Source organism: Ochlerotatus camptorhynchus, unplaced genomic scaffold (assembly GCF_037179485.1).
Source record: "Ochlerotatus camptorhynchus isolate MF236.1 unplaced genomic scaffold, CSIRO-AGI_Acam_v1.1 ptg000055l, whole genome shotgun sequence".
In the NCBI taxonomy this organism is placed as follows: Eukaryota; Metazoa; Arthropoda; class Insecta; order Diptera; family Culicidae; genus Ochlerotatus; species Ochlerotatus camptorhynchus.
In genome coordinates this window covers 3,322,153-3,342,359 of record NW_027040545.1, presented here as the reverse complement: position 1 = coordinate 3,342,359, position 20,207 = coordinate 3,322,153, and the positions used below count along the sequence as shown (strand labels likewise).

The following is a 20,207-nucleotide window of genomic DNA, read 5'->3' as shown; positions in this document are numbered from 1 at the left end:
TGAGCTCAGTAGATCTCTGATCAGAAATGTTTTCCATTGCAAAACGGAACTTCCAGTCCATCAGCGATCATCTCATTTTCCCGTTCAGCAAGCGGGTCCATCTTAGTCATCAGTCGATAATTAATAACTCTACTTCGCACTAAAGGCGAAACTAACGGTCGCAAAGCAAAGCAACAGTCGAGAATGCGCACTCATCGTCCTCAACTTTCACGGCACTTTCTCATTGCAACGACGGGCGCCCCATAAATGCCCCAAATGAGGAACTTGATGCCGGAAAAAAAAAACTCAGAATTTTAACGATCGAATGAAAGCGGGGAGGGAACTGTCCGGCAAAGGTCAGTGTCAATGTCTTTCCTCCTTATTTTTGTCATTGCGCGCAAAAATGGCACTGCTACACAGTCAAAGAATGAACCGACATTGATGAAGAAGCAACCGAATATTTTCTGGGTAAAAGTAGGTTAAGCACTTGGCAATGGCAAAAGGCTTTGACGAAAGCAGAAGTAAACAACAGTGGTGTTTGAGAAAAGTAAAAAGTAATTCAAAGTAGTGCCAGAGCACGAGATTTCATCAGACACACTAGCACTGTGCTTACGCGTTTCGTCTTCTTTTACAGCCCATTTAAGACCCTCGGTCTCGGAACTGCTCGCTCATAATATTGAGCGACATTATCATTTGTTTCGACTTTTACAATCTGACAAGTGGCGCTTGAGGATCGTTTCTACCACTTATTTAGTTAGGTATGGAAATGCGCGTGTTGTAAAGTAGGAAGAGCTCTTGAAAATAACCCGAATCGCATCGCCTACTGGGACTGGGTGGTGTGAAGATATGGGAAAATTGTGTACCTCGCATCGCCTGCTTTGGTGCTTAAGCATCGCGCTCCTCCAAGCATGTAACAGTTTAATCACGGTGGTGTCGTCCCCGGCATAAATGCGTTTCGGGCCAGGTCTCAATGAGCGAGTTTCGGTCGCACGCGATTTGTGTTATGAGTTTTCACTTGACAATTTTATACATCGTGTGATAGCTGCTACACAGACATAGTCTGTGCTTATGGGGTTCGGTGTTTTACATACAATGCAACGGGTGCCACCCCGGGGGGGGGAAAGTCTCCATAAAACACGACTGCATTGGTTATCATTTTACACACGTTCTAGATTTCTCCAAATAGTTGGTTGAAGCCTATTTTCTAGGGATGTATTTATAGTAATTACTGCAGGAAATATTGTCGTCTCACAACGGAAGGGAAGACCTTAAGATGGAAAGTTGTTTTGAGTTACAGTATATTATTTTCAATATTTTAATAAATTTGAATTGGATTGTGCTTTTGAACGAACGTCACGGTTATGTGTGCTGCTCGAGTGATTTTTTTGTTGAGGAAATCAAGACTTTGGCTACAACTAGAAGTCAAGCAAATAGAGATCTGAAGTTTGTACAGTGTGAATCTGAACCATGAAGTCTGAGCAGTGATACTCAAATTGGCTGGTTCCACATTTCTTTTGTGGTTCGTCTTCATAAGGACTGCACTGTAATGGCTGCTTCTGAGCCCCAGGCAGCGTGTATTTTTACAAGTGACTTTGAAACCAAGGTGAAACCTCAAACGAACTCGTGACTTCCCGATATTATGATGGAGGTGTGGCGGATCGCTGAACCTATCAAAGGAGAACATTACTCGGGGAATTTCAGACAGATGAACCGGAATGGTATATGTTGGTTCCTGTCAAGAAGTGGATCATCTACAATTGGGATTGCTACGCTGAAAAGTGGGACAGCGGCTTGTAGCAGACTTGGTGAGATCGTTCTTTTTTATCGTTCTTTGTCAGTTTGTACTTTGTTTCCGCACACTTAGAAATAACTACTTTTACACGAGACGTAATCCATATTGGACGTAAATCATAGAACGTAAATACACATTTCATGTAAAATTAAGTGTTCTCAAACCGAAACATCAGCTAGTCGACGAAGAGAATGTTTGATTGAATTGATTTTCACGTTTCTTTCAACTGATTCTTATGTCAAAAGGCCCGCTTACATGTGTCGGTCTCAGGAAACCGAAATTTACTTTCTAGTAGTGTGTGTGAATCCATGTTTGAGGTTGATCATGTGCCCACGGTTTGAGAAGGAGTAGACTGAGCGTGTGATCGAACGTGACGTTTGTTTTTTTTCGTGAAGTTTTTTTTTATCTATAATCGGTTTCTGATCTGGTCAAAACCAGGCTCAGGAGACGATTTCTAGATTGTCAGCGAGTTCATTAAGACAGAAGATGTCCTGCGAGAGCTGCATCTCATTGTATCTAGTTCTAACTCCCTGTTATTTAAAGCTGAGAAGCTGTTCCGGAGACAAGCAGAACCTCCATGAGGTGTCCCATTATTCGTCCCATCATTCGTGTCATCATTAGTTCCATCATTCATCCCATCATTCGTCCCATCATTCGTCCCATCATTCGTCCCATCATTCGTCTCATCATTCGTCCCATCATTCGTCCCATCATTCGTCCCATCATTAGTTCCATTATTCGTCTCAGCATTGAGTCGCAGTGCTGAACCTGACAATTGGCCATGAGAAGGCTTGCCAATGCACATACACTTAGACAAATTAATTTAAATTTAGGTGCTCTGAGAGCAACATATACGATCCTCAATTTTGACACAAATTTGAGTCATAACAGACGCTAAATATATCGTCGAGCAACGAAGTCTTCAGTCTCGGGGTACGTACAGGCTTGATGGAGCCTCACTCGCGAGTTTGAAATGAGCCGAGCGTAGCATTTTTCTGAGGAGTAGAATTCCTACTGCCAAATCATTCCACTGAGCTTCAAAGCTTATGAGCGAATTTTGCTTATGAGTGAGGTTTGCTGCCATTCATTTTCATGTTTTCTATCACACGCTCTCACTCTGGGTGAACTCTGAGCTTCTTGCGTCGAACAAAAAAGTCATACGGAGTCTCGAAAAGCGCCCCTCACGTCAAATCATCCCCTCGCTGAAGTTCACTCTTCCTCTCTCTCGAGGAGTTTTTGTTTACTTCTTCCATATTCCTGCCGCCACTCACTCGAGGTGAAAGCTGGCTAAACTCGCAGGACATGAGTGTTTTTAAACCGAGTTTGAGGAGTTTCAGCAAGCCTGGGTTTGACATGACATGCTTGTTTACGTCTCATTTTTTATGTAAAAGATGGATTGCGTCACGTGTAAAATTAGTTATTTCTAAGTGTGCATCAAAAATCGGCTACATACATCCGAACATTTTTTATCTCAAATCGAGGGAAGACATTTCGCTCAAATACATAAACCGTTTATGTTGATCTTCGTCAAGCTTCGTCTACAATTTGAACTTCTACATAAACACATGTCAAGCTACCTTTTGGTTCAATTAGCTAAACTTGGTGAGTTCGTTCCATTTTATCTTTTCAAACCAGTAACGTTGGGGGATCACCTTTTTGTGGTGCGTTACTGGTATAAGATCTACCACCGAACCCTAATCGTAACAATTTCAAATTAGGGAATCAGGATTTTCCAGTAATCAAAGGATCACATTTTAGTCCTTGTTACTTTTTATGACTTGATAATAGTGACAAGACTCGGGTAGTGACCACCGTGCCGTTCTGCATTTCTATATTGTATATTTCAAATCAAAAATATTGTTTATGTTCATAGAATTCACATAATCCTTTTCCCTTTGTCCTTCTCCTATTCCTTTCCCTCTTCTCTTTTCAGAAAGCGAGTAATGGCGCTATAGCCATAAGCCATAAAAGGCTAGGACAAGAGTTAGTACTCATGTCCCAACCGTCAGATGAAAATGGAGCATCACTTAACCTTTCTAGCTTTGATGCTTCCAACGATCAACCAATCATATAATTACCAAAATCGGAACGTACGGTACGAGATGTCCACGTTTCTTCCATTCATTGGATTCTGAAGCATCGTGTTTCAAACTTCGTTTTAAACAGGCCCGATGTTTTCTGAATCATCTTGCCCCTTAAATGCTGCACAGTAGGCCTGGCCGTTTTGATATGTGTGACACATCTTCGATGTGAAACATATATCAAATAGACAAGAAAAATGATGGAGGTATAGACATCATTTTCCAGGATGCTTTCAAGAACTGGCTGTGTTGGTGTTAGATTAGATTAGATTAGATTTGAATTGGATTTAAAAAAATCATATTTTAATTGATTGCTGTTCGTTTCGTTCCCAATTTGAGATAATTCAAGTTGGGTACAAAGACACGAGTATGAATAATTTAGATTAGGCAAGGGATATGACAATACGTAATCTTACACGTGACGGAATACACCGTTGACATAAAGGATGAGACGTAAACAAAAATGTAATGTAAAATTAAGTGCTCCAAGTACGTCTTATTGAGCTGAATTTCGCGTCTATTATGACTCAATTTTATGTCAAAATTGACGCTTGTATATGTCAGTCTCAGAGTCTATGTTTTTTTATGTCGGAAAAATCACACCCGCGGAGAAACAAAAAACAAACAAATTCTTTAAAGCCAACCGACTGTCGGCAGAGCCCACTCCGAATCTTAGAATGATGATGAACGGATGATGAAACTGGCCCAAAAGTGAGTTGAATTCAACTCAATTTTTTCGAAAGCATTTTCCAGGAAAAACTGCTCGAGTATGAGGAAAATCGAGAGAGGTTTTATTCAGTCTATTACTGATTATTAGTTATTATTAGTATTATTAGTCAGTATACTTCTTGACAGAGTAAAATTTTCATCGACTTTCTTCATGTTCGTGAAGTTTTTCCTGGAAAAGCTTGGAAAATTTTACTCACTTTGTGACAAAATACACTTTTGACCAAATTGAGTAGAATTTAACTCAGTTTTGAGTCGCTCTGATCATACTACAGTTTATATTACGTGATATAGGATATATATGGATCTGCCGTCAAATGTCGTCGAAATAGCGCTCGCAATTTGGGCAACAAATGAACCCAAGCAAAAACGCAAGGCTAGTACTGGGGAAAGCTTGCCTTTATACTTCCACTAATTTAGCAATTAGTTTATCAATTTTACGTTCATAGCCTACAGCCTATGCTACTTGCTCTGAACTACCGTTATTGAAACCAAATGTCATACCATACTATCTCCAGCGAAAATTTGATGTAGGTACGAATTTCTTATATCAAAGTTGGCTGTACCAAGTGATAAACGCTCTAACGTGAACGCTGAAATCAAAGCAGTCATCTCTTCTTAAAGTAGCAAAGAGATGCAATCACCTCACGTGACCTCATACACAACAGTTCAAACGCAAACCGCGCAATGGAAACGCGAATCCAACATTAAACATTATCACCGCTTTCCATCGTTTGGAATCGGCAAATTTACGGGCAAAACTCACCCAACGAACAATAGAGTCATCGATCAGGCTATGGTAAATGCGATCGTTAACACCTTGGTGTTGGTGGAAATCGGTTTTCCTTTGATTTTTGAAAGCCGTGCACATCTGACGCCCGGAAATCGTTCATCGCACCCCATCGCCCGCTAAAAATGAACCAAATCAAGCATATCTATGATAAATATGTCATCGGAAACTGTGAGTCACCGATGATAGTATCCACCTACATCGGCAGAACCAGTCATCATCCAGTGGTGTATTGCTGTTTTCTGTGTGCCACTTTTGTCAACCTGTTTTCAGAAACGCATCATTTTTCTCAATTTTGTTTTCAACGTTGCGTGGAAGCGTAGCAGGCTTTGAGCGTTTCTGGGATGGGTTCGTCGCTTACTGCGATCAATGACTCTCAGAGACGTTCATAGCTGTTTTGATTGGTTTGAGTGGTTCGTTCACTTGATGTTTGCTTGGTTCATTGGCCACGTTAGACTCTCCCGAAAAGAATATATCGTTGTAATCACAAGCTGTATAAGACATTTTAGTGGCGGCATCTATGATAGATACTCATTTCTAATGGGGCTTTTTTTTTGTAACCGTTGCGGAATTTAAACGATTTTGTTCTCTATTTGTGTTCGGTGAGTGTTGATGTCGACGATGGTGATGAGTACGGATGATTGATTCGCGAATGCTCCACAAAAAGCAAACAACCGTTGGGTGGAGTGCTGTGGGCGCGTGCGCGCCAAAAGCTAGAGAAATGAAACGGTATCTTCCAGTTGGCGCGCTGGCCATTTCGGGATTGCGTGCGCAGATTGCGCGCACCTATGGATTATGGTTTGCGCCTGGCTTAAAGTTCCGGTAGTTATATGTACATACGTTGTGATGTCGTTTCCTCATACTCTTCATCGTACATCGGCTAGACTTGACTTGTGTGTGACCCATTTGTACAGTTGATTACACAGTGACGTGAGGCGAATAGTTGCGAACGGCACCGGCTCGACCAACGGTAATTTCGGCAAGTAGCCGGTGCGATGTTGAGAAACTGAGAGCTTGTTTGGAGGAGCCCGGTTGTTGTTGACATAATTTTTTTTAAAAGCAGATGTTCGTTTTGTGGGGCCATCTCTAGCTGGATTTTATTATTTCATTTCATGGGGTCCTTACAATGTGAGAAAAATGTTTCACGACCTGCTAGATAGCCATTTTTTCATTGGGTGACTATCTATAATTTCCATTAGAAGTCTTAGTTTTGATTTTGAATTGGATATTCTTGCGATGAGTGGCCTTATACCCGAGCAAGGATTTATACCAAACTACCCAAGTAACCACCAAGAACGCTTACTACCCGATAATCGCCCTTTTTGCGATATAAGGTAAATATAGGGTTTCCGAACTTTATATCAGTCGTGTATCAGCCTTATATTGCAAAAAGGGCGATTAGCGGGCCTGTTGGTTACTCTGGTAGCAGACCCGGTGAACTTAGTCCCGCTCAAAATTGAATTTTAGTCTTAAACATAAACTGAACTGTTTTATATATAACATAATATGAACTGTTTTATATATAGAAGAAGAGAAGATAGTTTTCCGGCTTTTCCAATTTTCCTTTAAAATCTTCCAATTTTCTTGTTGTAAAATGTCAAGTTTATTTTTGGATTACGGTTAACGACTAGTAGTCAATTTTATTTGTTTTATACGAAAGTTAGAAGATACTGAGAGGTATGCACATATCATCGGTAAGAAACGTGTGTGTGAGAAAATTTGCGAAAAAAAATCTAAGGGCACCGGTGGAATTCGAACTCATAATTCCCATTCAGTACACGGCTGCCTTGCCAATTGTACAACGGTAGACCTATGGTCTACGGATGTATTTGGCTAATGACATTTGAGTTTGGACATCCCTTATCCAACATGTCTGATGTAGAACACATACGAGCTGTGTTTGTTCACATCGACCGATACTGAGTGGTTGCGGTACAAGTACATATCTTCGGTAATAGACGATTGGTGTGTATTAGAGAACGCTTGCTTAAAAAGACTAGGGAGGGAAACGGATTCGAAACTCAAATGTCATTAGACAAATACATCCGTAGACCATATGTATATGTATAATTGGCAATGCACCCAAGTACTGAATGGGAATTGTGGGTTCGAATCCAACCGGTGTCCTTAGATTTTTTTCGCAAATTTTCTCACACGCATGTCTCTTACCGATGATATGGGCCTGTTCATAAACTACGTAGACTGTTTTTTGGGATTCTTGACCCCCCCCCTCCCCCGTGCGTAGACAATTGTCCATACAAAAAAAAATTGTATAGCCCCCCTCCCCCCCTAAACTGTCTACGTAGTGTATGGACAGCCCCTATGTACTTACCTCTCTGTATCTTCTAACTTTCGTATAAAACCAATAAAATTGACTACAAGTCGTTAACCGTAATCCAGAGATCAAGTTCTAATTCTCGGTTATTAGGAGTTTATTACTGAATATGTTAGCATTGTGGTCGAATAAACAGCCAATATAACAAAAATTATAACAAAAAAGTAAGAGGTTGTATCCAAGACACGACCGTAGATTGGACGTAGGATTACGTGCTCGGTATCAATATTCGGCGACTGTGTTAGGGAAACCACCTTTTCCCTACACGGAAACATGTCGTTTTCTGATGAAAAAATTACACACTTACACTTACAAAACGCACGAAATTTGTGGTTTATTAAATAGACAATAAAAAATGCGATCATTTATTGGAGTATTTATATATTGCTCAGATATTCGCGATCAATCATATAAATACGAGATTTTTTGCTTTTTTCTAGCGTCCTGAAGAAAACATCACCTAAATTCGAAGTGTTTCTGGTTAATTGACGAGAATTTTTGTGTACCACTTCAATTATGTTACGCATTTGACGACAAACGTTTGGTTGCTGGGTACATTATCAAAGAGGTTTGGGGGTGATGTGGCTGGCACCAAGGCGAGCGAACGTTCAATGAAAATTAACTCTTTAACAACACTAATTTATGGTGGCCCTGAAAGGAACCGTTTTGTTGTGATGGTTGTGTAATGCTGAGCCATTAGGGTGTTCAACACGGATGAGGCTGGCGAGCTGTATTTTGTTTGAAACGAGGGTGACGCGCCACAGCGGCTTACGACGAGCAGCTGAATCCGATCAGTAGCGGTGCGGCTTCTTCCTCCTTCTTCGGTGAATCTAGGGCTCTCGATGGCAGCCTTGATAGCTAGCTGCTTGCGGGGAGCCTTTTGTTGTGTACTGGATAACACTGCTACTGCTGATGACGGATGAAATTCGATTTTGAAATCCGTGTTAGGGAAAGCGCTTTTCGCAGGCAATCGGCGATAATTTTAACTGTCCAACAGTGACCTTTTAAAAAGAGATATAGTCACATTTGTATAAAAAATTCCTATCGATTAGCGTATTAAGAACTAAAATCCATCATCTCTGGATCAAAATCAGACCACTTTCACGCCGCGACCAACTTTGATTTTTGAATTTGCACCCCCAATGTTGCCTTAAAGATACATGGTATGTTAGATTTAAACTTATGGGAACTGACAACCGATTCACAGTTGTCCAGAATTGTGCAGATTGTCAAATGTTCAGAAAAAAATCTTTAACAAATTTATAGTGGTCCTGAAAAGGACCGTTTTGTTGTGATGGTTGAGTAATGCTGAGCTATTAGGGTGTTCATCACGTATGAGGCTGGCGAGCTGTATGTTGTTTGGAACAAGGGTGACGTGCTTGGCATAGATGGCCCACAGCGACTCTCGAAGAGGTACTGAACCCAATCGGTAGCGATGCTGCTTACTCCTCCTTCTTCGATGAATGGACGGTCATGTAGGCTGCAGCTCACTGCTTGCGGGCCGCCTTTCGTTGTGTAGTAGAGAGCAATGTTCAACGCCACGCGCTGAAAGCACTGCTGCTGCTGCTGATGATGACGACCGACCGGACACCACCAGACACGGTGGTTGAATAAGCACCGTTCGGCGAGACCGGATGGAATTTGTTTTTGAAATCTGTGTTAGGGAAAGCGCCTTTTGGAGGCAATAGGTGATTATTTTGATCACCATTACAACAGTTGGACATTTGTGTAATTTTCAATAGTGACCTATTGGAAATTGATAAAGTGTTCATTTTAGCAGATTTGTAGAAAAATTTCCAATCGATTAGCTTGTTTAGAATTAAAATCCATCTGCTATAGACAGAGTTATAAGTGGTCAAAACCTGACCACTTTTCGTAACGCGTTCAATTTTGGTATTTTGTAATTGCACCCCCAATATTTTGCCAAAAGACGTAATCGTACGTTATTTCGTTGCATCACATGTCGTATAAAAGACAATTGCATGTGTGCCTTAAGGCCCTTTGGGGGGGGGGGGTAAACCCTATACTTCTCCTCCCTTCGCTGCGCCATTGTTGAGTACCCAGAATCCCATTGCCCATTGCTCTCACACTAGGATAATTCTGAGTGCTGAAACTCACGCTGGCCACATTAGTGCATGTTTCGAGTTCCCCAGTGGTTTTGCATGAAAATTTAAGAACTATGAAAAGAGTATGAAGAAACTTTCTTTCACCTGGGAGAGCAATCTAAATACATCATGCAACACATTAAATTATATTATTCTACACAGATCCACATATTCTTCACAAATTATCTTACTTCTCTTCCTGAATGCAGACTTGATCAATTCTGTCGGAATTATAAAGAAGTAAGAAGTGTCACGGAATAATAATAAATAAATAATAATATTGTTGCCATAGTTTGCGCAGTACATCAATTCAAATTAAGATTCCACTAGATTTTATTTCAATACTGTAAATATGAGTAGTTTCTAGTGTAAAAAAAAAACTTTGCTGTTTTTTTTTGCTCACAAATGCTACTATGCTCATTAGCATATCAGTCCCATCTTGCTCGATTTCCACGTGAAAGTCGACCTCGACATAAATTGATTTGGTGTTCTTAGGCCGTGTTTCATTCGGTGAAATTTCACTTAAATTTTACAGATGTAAAATTCTCAAATAAACCTGCTACTGTACCAGACTTATTTCTGGCAGACCTGGAATCCATTTTGACAAACACCTGCTCGAATATCGAAAGATCTACAGCAGTGCGATTTTAGAACATTATAATTTATTTTCGTCAAATTGAAGTGAAAATTCAACAAATGGTAGTAGTATAGGAACGCCATAAAGACAAGAAGATGCCAATATGAAGCAGCCGAAATCCTCCCCTTGATACAATGCTGCTCACGGTTAAACGCCTGACTCACCCGTCCAGATTGGATCTGGTTGATCCAGTTTCCCGATTAACCACACAACAATTCAAGTTTAAATTATCCAGGCCATCCTCTGTCATTGAACCTGGCTACACTCCAAAGCAAGCTATAGAGTGAGGAAAATTGCTCCATTGCATTGGGTGAAATTGGTTTTCTGGTGTAAACATAGTACCATCTGCAAGGCGTTCGAACAGAGAAAGCTAGATTAGATGTTCGCAGATAGACTAGAAGAGATAAAGAAGAGAAAGAGCCCCTTTCTGGTGGGAAAATACCGATAATTCATTCCGACAATGAGTGTCGAGTGGTGACTTACTCGCTTCGGTTACAAACAAGAGAACCGCTTGCCATTCATTGAAGTGCCACGTTTTAAGTAAAAGGAGCATCAAAGTAGGTCGGAAACGTTACTCGAGACAAAGTCTTAAACTTCGCAGTAGGCACAGAACTGCTTCGGCATAAGCACCGATTTCCGTCATGTCGAGCAGTAATATGAAATATATCAATGATTTCGACTTGAACGATTCAATCATACGTTTGGTATGATAGTTTAGTTCAAAAGCTACAAAACAAAGTCTATAAGAACGCATAATATGAATATTTACATCCATTCTTCTCGAAAACCAAAGAAACGCTTTTTCTCCCTTCATCCGAAGTGAATCCAATGACGTTTCAAAATGTTTGGACGGAATTGAAACTATGACGGAATCGGATTTTTAACAATATCTCAACAAGTTGTGACTCTTTATCAAATCCAACGGCACGTACGGAAAAGTACGCGTGCTAAAATTAAAGGTCGGGTAGAAGGAAATCGATTTTAAGTAAATTTTGATTGATTAATGGTTCATCCAGAAAATTGGCGGCTTCGATTAACGAATGTAAATAATTTTGCGAAGCGAGTGCGGATTAAGCAAACATCGAACACTTTTACCAAAACGCAACGGGAGGTGCAGAAGCTCTTTTCGATCGTGCCAAGAAAGTCAACAAAATGATGAAAGATGTTTTCTCTTTTCTTTTATTGCCTTTTAATCGATTTTTCACTGTCACGGCGCACGCTGGCTGGCTGCTGCGATGCTAGATCATGGTTGCATAATTAACCGAGACGGGAGAACTCCGTCTCGCCATGGAAATGGGGTCTTACAATCTTGGCTTGCTGCGATGAAACCATGGTTAGTTTGAAAATAGGATTTCACGACCCATTAACGCCTATTTTGATCATGATTTGCATGTTCAGTGATTTATTTGTAGCATGTGTGGTTTTGTCAGTGTCACGGTCAGGATTTCAATCTGGACCATGACTGGTCAATTCTTGACCTAGTCAGGTGTGCCCCGGGTTCAATGGGAAAGTTTCCAAAGGTTGGTTAAAAATCGGTCTCATCGTGACCTAGTTTTAGGAGTTTCGGAATAGCGTCAGTTGTTTCTCGTTTCACTAGGCAATTTCACTCAATCAGGGACCGTTACTTCCTACAATGGAATCATCATTATCATTATCGTTGCCAGTCATCATTACAATCAGCATCAAGTTCATGTTTATTAGCTGGGTGGGGAATTCGAATTGTTTTTGGGCGCATTTATTTTGCTATCATTTGCTGTTTTCATTCCGTTTTCTCCAAGTGAAAATACTTTCGGTCTTAATAATGCGCCGCTCTTTCGTATTGTGGAATGTTTTTTGCAGATATTGTTTCACGTGCGGCTTACGATCATCAACAAAGGTTTCGAATCGATTACAAAAATTAGGAACTATATTTTAGGCTTCTGAAAAATTCAATTTATGCAAATTATGAAAAGATTTTAGGCTTCTGCAAAATGTTCGGTGCTTCTGCAGCTTATAAGAATCAATTTTTAGCATACTTTAGTTTTCAAATACGTGTCAAAACATTTTTTTTATGTCACCCTAGGAAAAAATTAGGCTAAAAATTACAAAATTCGATGAATTTTTAATTTTTACATTTAAGTTCAGATGCAAGGTCGTAGGTGTGACTAACTTCTGTTTATGTCATTATTGTTGTCATGGCTACAAAATTGAAGATTTGTCAGATTTGATATCATCATAGCAGGCGTATAATTCAATTTAAAATTTCAAAAATCATTATGCCTAGTTACGAGGAGAATCGTGAAAAAGTGTGCGTTCTGTGCTTTAAAAAAGCAAAACAGCCGCAACCCATCAATCAAACCATGAAGTCAGCAAAATTTTGGTTTTACCAGATTACAGTCAAAATTATCAGATTCATCATAGCGTATTTCATGTTCTCGCCACCTTCAATAATTCATAGCTCAGCATTTCTCCTTATTGAACCAATTGTGCGTGGTACTCCCATGTTACTTCCCAAGTCTGATTTGCTTGTTGTGCAATATGCACATGGACACGTGGAATTATTTGCCATAACACCAGCCAAAATGTTTATAATATTGAAATAAGCTCAGATAAATTCAATGTGATTATAAATTGAAATTCATTGTATCATATCGGTTACAACGGCTTCTAGGTGTCCAGATGTTCGAATAATAATTTTGGGGCACGTAAGGGCAAATGTAAGAATAATCGATCGTCAAACTCCTGAATCTTTAAAGTCAGTTAATTGATCAGTACTTTCATCAATATTTAAACGTATTTTGAATTATCCTTGGCCCATACCAATTTTAGTTTGAAGAGCACACCTTCGAAATAAAAAGCTATTAGATCAAAATGATTAACAGACAGTTATCATACAACTACCCTTTGAACATATGTGCACGGCAAGATAACAACTTCCACAAAGTATTTCAGGATAAATCAGATTATTTTCACTGTAATCTGGTAACATCTTTCTGACTATAGGGTTTGATTAATGGGTTTTGGCTGTTTTAATTTTTTAAAGCACTGAACTCGCACTTTTCTATGATTCTCCTCGTGACTAGCCATTATGATTTTCGAGATGATTTTTAATTTCCAATTGAAACATACGCCTACTATGATGATACAAAATCCTACCGTCTTGATGATCATTTCAAAAGCTCCTACCTGCTTTGATCGATTCTCTTTTGATAACCACGGCTAGGCAAATAGATTGCATAGAACTTCAAATTCAACAGATAATGTTTTTGCAGCTATTAGTTATTAATTAAAGGTCCCAAACTATGATTGAGCGCAATTAAAGTTTAGAGTCTAATTTTAAAAAAGTTACCTTTAAACATGGCGTGTGTGGTTCTAATTAATCATGACTTCGATGACTTCGATCGAGTCTGTTCCAAGCGGATGAATTTCATCATTTGATCCGTCAGCAAGCTTCCACAATCAATCAAAATGGTGGAAAAACGGACTGACTTCATACAGAGCCAATGCTCTAACCACTCCCGCTAAACAACCGTCCAGTGAGATAGTAACTGCGCACCCTGCTCGTGCTCAGTAGTGGCTACCTTCAAAGGAAATAACATGTTATTTAAGTTGGTTTATAGATTATCGTGACAAAAATTCGTTGACGCGAAACAAATGTGCATACGCCAAATTCCAAAGGAATTGCATGTAAACCGATTATTCGCTACTGAAAGCTGCAGCTACGATACCAACCAATTTAGGATAAGTAATTTCCATCCACTACCCTAACTGTTTATCCTTAAGAGATACGTGAATTTCGTATACAATGGGCAGACTTCTTCCGCGTATTGTACTGATGCTTGACAAAGTAGAGTCGAGTATTTAGTACAAGACACTGAAAAAGGCTGCTCAAAAATACGCGTATCTGTCATGAATAAGCAACTACCTGTTCACTCTACACATCAACATTGTTCTCACTGTGCCTCAAGTGTACCACGCTGTGCCGAAAGTACCAGTCATTGGACTGGTGAATAACTGTATGTTTGGCAACCCGGTATTTTGACAGTTCACATGTTTTGTTTTGCTTGCTGCAATGTTACAAACCGAAAACGAGCGTATGGACACTATGTTTGAATGGCTGTTGTCCATCAGTTGTCCGATGGTATTTCTGTATGGCCTATTGAGTTCGATCATCGTCAGTTCCGTTAAAATCTGCCGTAACTGCAAGAATGACCGAAATTACGCCGTTCAATGCGTTGAAATCGGTCGCCTTGGCAGGAGACAGGTGTACGGTAAAGGAAACTCTTACCAAACCGCCCGCATTGAAAGATTGCCAGAACATTTTTTTTTTTAATTCTTTATTTAAGAGATTTTTAGCCTTAGGCTAGTTCATCTCTAGTTGCCAGAACATTGTTAATTGTGACCTTCTAACACCCGTTAATGAATGCTTGAATCTGCTCAGTGGCAAATACGAAGGAAAAACTCTACTCATCGGAGGACATCAATTCAGCCTTAATGAAGATCTCCTCCAGTGAGGACTATTCGGCTCCGCTGAATGCTCCCCTGTCGGTCACAACTCCCCGGTATGTCAAACCTAAATAGACTGAATTGGGTAAAGAGGCGACATCCATTTGACAGGTCTTCTGCTCGATTGGAATAACTTTTCCTATGACTTTGACAGATAATCGATTGTTCCAATTTTGACATGTCGTCTCTTAATAAATTCAGGCTCTTTAGTCAAACCGTACGAGCTGTCGAAAACAATGGTCACGTCAATGCCAATGGTCAAATCAACAGAAACGACATTCGGCCGTTGGAACGCTTCCGAGTCTGTGTGGACCACGCAGGTCGATCTATTCGGATGGGAAGTTCCACGGGGAAGCGATCCTCTAAGATGGCAACTTGATCGACATACTTACACCTTTTCGAATCTGACGCTTCCCTGCGGCAAGAAGGTCAACTGCATCTGGGTTAGCCGGAATCCGGATTCATCGTACATCGCATGGTGGACAATTTGCTTGGGCAGACCATCAAGAATACAGTTGCTGCGCAGCACTCGGATCGGCCCAGTTCGGTCTCCCATATGTCGCAGTGCAATGAAGATTTGATCCACTGCTGGTGAGGCACATCGGAAAGGGCGCGTACGGGTATGTGAAGCTGAGCTACCGAAACTCGGATAGGTTGCTGGTGGTATCGAAATTCATACTGAAGGAGAAGCTCGTGCCGCAGTTTATGATTACGACCGAGGAGAAGCAAGAAATTCCGATGGAAGTGTACCTGTTGACGCACGTGAAGCGTCCGAACATTGTCAACATGTTCGATTGATTCGATAACGACAAATTCTTCCAGGTGTTGTGATGGAAATCCACGGCTCCTGGATAGATCTGTTCGAGTTTATCGATCGAAGACCCGTGATGACGGAGAAGCTGCTTTGTTGGATCTTTCGACAGATTGCTAATGCGGTTGCTTTCCAGCACTCGTTGAACATTCTGCACCGGGACATCGTTATCATCATCATTTCCATATCAAGCTGATAGACTTCGGATCGCCGAGGTTCGTACAGAAAGGGCAACTGTTTTCTACCTTCTATGGCACGACCGAGTACTGTAATCCGGAAGAATTGGCAGGCCACTGCTACGCTGATCCGGAACTTGAAATGTGGGCAGTAAGGGTGAGTTGGAGGCTCTGGCGAAATGATCTGTTGCGGATACCAAAAATTGTTTGTGTCTACAATCAAATTTGGACACATCCGCACTGCGCAGATATCATAAAAATTGTGTACCACGGGTGCCAAACAGTGCTAACCAAGTGTTCCCATATGCATTTTTGGCACACTGTGCTGAGTGGCCAACCCCTTGGTAGTGGTTTTAAATGAAAATGTCGAAACCTTCTATCTTTCCTTCTGGAGTAAGCGTACTAATGTTCAACCTAGCACTAGTTTTCGATCTTTCCATACAAGGCGAATTGTGTGTTAATTGCATGGGAAAGTTTTATTTTTGGACCACTTTTGGGCATAAATATCGAAAATTAGTACTAGGTTGAAAATTTGTACATTATCTTACAGACGGCATTAATCAGGAGGCTTCAAGCTTATTTGCTGTACATCTTGAACGAAAATAACTGTCTAAACCAGAGCCAATCGAGCGTTTATTTTGAAAGTGTTGCTAAAAATCAGCCTCAATAACCTAGTCCTAGGCAGTAAACTCACGTTATTGCCAAGCCGGAGGCGGCTGGTTCGATTCCGGTTGAGGAAATCTTTTAGGTTAGGTTGGAAATGTTCTCGACTTCCCTGGGTATATAGGATCATTGTGCTAGAACATGAAGTTGAGAGCCGACAAAACGCTCGCTACGGAAGCGTAAAAAGTCTAGAAGAAGAAGATAAAGAAGAATGTTGGAAGCTGCTTAGACCAAGGTGGCCAAGTCTTTTTTGAATTGGCACCTTTCTTATCTGAGACCCTCACTAGCCCTTACTATCGAATGGCTTATTGGTTTTTTTTTCTCGTGTAATTTTAAATATATTCTATAGAAATAATTTTTTTAAAGTGTCCATCACATCCAATTCTTCTCTCCAGTTTTGGTTGACTTTAGCAATTGGAAGTATCGCCATTGTATGTTAATTGAGCATTATTTTCCCCGGTATATAAATCAGATAAAGATTGAATTGCTGAATAATGCAAGTAGCTGTCAAATATTTGCGTCAATCGCCATAAGCAACCCAATTAATGCGTCAACATCCATCCCAAAAACTGTAATCAATTGTCTGCGCACACCTAATCGATTCAATTCAATTAATTACCTCCAAATGACTACTAATGAGCTGGTTTTTTTCTATCTCTATTCTCTTTTCAATTGTCTATTCCCCCTCATTTGGAATTCCAGCGATGAAGCACAAATCCATCCTGCTGCTATGCCTGCTGGTGGGTCCCGTACTGGCCAGGCCAAACTCGGAACCAATCTTCTACCGTTCCAATAGCAATCCGCTAGAGGTGACGGAGGAACTGATTCCAACGACGAACGCTCTACCATTGGTCGCGTCCGGTGACAGCGCGGATCATCAGACATCGACCGGTGCAAGTAGTGACAACGACGCTAACCCAGCGGCGCCAACGGTGGCACCTGGAACTACTACTACCACAACCACGACAACTCCAGCCCCATCGACGCTGGCTCAGGATCACATTAGCAGGTATACCAAATATGCAGACGATGTTCTATCTAGCGAAAGTATAATCAAAGACTTTATCATAAAAAATTTGGCAAACTTCCAACAAGACAACATTGGTGTAGGCAACTATGGTCTGCTTCCTTCCCTTACCGAGGAACCGAATACGTTGCGATCGGTCTCCCTGCCACCGGTGGCGCAGACCAGCCCTAATTGGGACCCACCGGATACACAATATCACTACATGAACGTCCGGAAGAAACCGATCATACATAAGATCATAACCAAGTGGTCGGATAAAACGCAGGACGCCTTCAATGTGGATTTCAACGGACAACACGGAATTGTAACTCCGGTTCATTTGTTGAGCAGTTTTGGAACCACCAATGGATTTTACACGTTTCCATCGTCAACACCGGCTTCGCTAATCATAGTAGCCAAACCGGTCTATCCGGAGGTTTCCAATGATCAAGTAGAACTGTCGTTTTCCGACGACGGATATACACCCGAACCGGAAAGGGATGAATTTCCATTTCCACAGGAAAATGCCTATCAAACTCAATCGGATCCGATCGATGATGTATACTCGGAGCCAACCAAGAAAAAGAAAAAGAAAAAGAACAAAAACAAGAAGAAGAAGCCTGAGAAGCAACAAGTGGATTCGGATTCGGATCCGGATCGTCCGGATGCGACATACTGGAATGATGTTGAACAAATAGAATCGACGGGATGGCAACAGCTGGCTGATCCCTACGGGGATGATGCTCCGAGAGATCCGTACGATGAGCTAGGAGCACTGAAAGACGAGGGAGTAGTGGAGAACGAAGAGCAGAAGTGCAATGGCATTCGGATCACTGTCAATGGAAAGGAGGCCTGTAACGATATCGAAATTTCCATCAACGAACCGCAGCGGGACGAAATAACTAAGTCAGGTTCACCATTGGCACCAGCGGTAGCGGCTGCTGCTCCAGTGGCAGCAGCAGCTGCCATTGCGGGGTCATCACTTGCAGCGAATCCTCAAGCTGCAGCTGGTGCATCCTTTGCGGCATCTTCACTTGCTGCAGATGCGCCAGCTGCTGCCGGAGCATCGCTTGCAAGTGATGCATCATTGTTCGCTGCACCGGTTGAACCCTTGATATCGGCCCCAGTGTTTCCACCAGTAATTCCACCAGCACCCTTGGCTTCCTTTCTTTCGACTCCTATAGGAAATCTGATGGGCAATATCATGCAACCTACGCGTCTGGGAACGAGTCCTGGAACTTCCAGTGGAGGTCACAACAAACACAAGAAACCTCACGACTCCGGTGATAGTTCCATAATCCCGGATACTTCACACGCTCTCTTCGGCATGATGGCTGCCATGTCGGCAATGACTCCGATGAACATTATCATCATGGCACTGGCAGCACTGCCAGTCGTTGCCATGGTGATGACCAGTGTTGGCATTGGCATGTACATGTACTCGAAGCTTACACCACCAATCAAAAATTTCAGCACAATCGTGGTGAAGAAACCACTTCCGGTAGGACCATTTCATCGGGTTCACCGGAGGCACCGGCCGGTACAAGCACCATCCCGATCGGGTTGGTTCGATTTCGGGAACATGTGGACCCATCTAGGGTTTGCTGACGACCGAAGAAGTATAGGAAATATAAAGCGACCTGGTGGAGGAGGCCAAACGACGAGCCAACTGAGTCCATATCGAGGGCATAAGGCTGCGAAAAGGCGATAGAATTCCCCGATTCAAATGATTTACCTCGAGCTTAAATCATTCAACGCAACGCGTGCCTTTGCAATCCGGTAAGGGAAGGAAAGTTTTCGCCAAAAATGTAACAAAAACACATAAAGTGCCAATTGACAATTACGCAAAAAAAAATGACAGAAACAGACAGAAAATAACTACTTGACGCAAAGAAATCGCTCTCTTCATAAAGCCCCTTTTCACTTTCCGTTTCCACTAAGCGATAAAAAAAATGATTGGGCGGAAACAAGACGAACACAAAAGAAAATAATTAGAGGAAAATGCGAACACCAATTGATGACCCCGAAAAAGTGGTACCCGTCAAAGAAATAGTTGTAGCAGTAGTAGTAGTAGTCGTAGAAGTAGCTGTAGAGTATCAGATAAGTGAACAATTAACCCCGAAAAAGTTGTATACTTAATAACACATTAGTCGGCAAAATTGTGCATTTTCCCACTGTTTCCACCGACTGCCGACCGTGTGGGGATCAATCTGTCATCTCCCCCACTTTTGGTGGAGGAGAGCGGGACGGATGAGCTGTAATCCATGAAAATTTTCTTTATTAATTGTATCATCACGTGCATGCTTATTATTAACTTTTCCACCTACCATTTTCTTCCATTATTGTTACTGGCCTATCGGAAAATCAGCTCAGAAAACAAATCCATACCATACATGTACAACATGCATTCACCTACACATATACTACATCGCATACCACATCTCGACAGACTAACACTTTGTCAGGTTGCATCAGTTCCTCATTACGAACCTCCATTAGATTAATAGGACCAATCAACCATTTCGTCGGAAATCAACAAATAACAACAAAAAACATGATTTGAATTGATAAAAACAAGCGCGATGAAGGCAAGGGAACGCATAGAAGAAAGAGATTATTCA

The 20,207-nt window shown here is 41.3% G+C and overlaps 1 protein-coding gene across 1 annotated transcript in view; it reads left to right on the top strand.

Annotated features, from left to right (window-relative positions):
- The window catches only part of LOC135717392 (mucin-2-like), a 30,085-nt gene that overhangs the window by 6,575 nt on the left and 3,303 nt on the right, over nucleotides 1–20,207 (top strand). Inside the window, exon 2 of the mRNA XM_065239453.1 lies at nucleotides 17,283–17,589. Coding sequence (XP_065095525.1) covers nucleotides 17,285–17,589 — 305 coding nt within the window. The 5' untranslated portion in view covers nucleotides 17,283–17,284. The remainder of the gene's footprint in view (nucleotides 1–17,282; nucleotides 17,590–20,207) is intronic.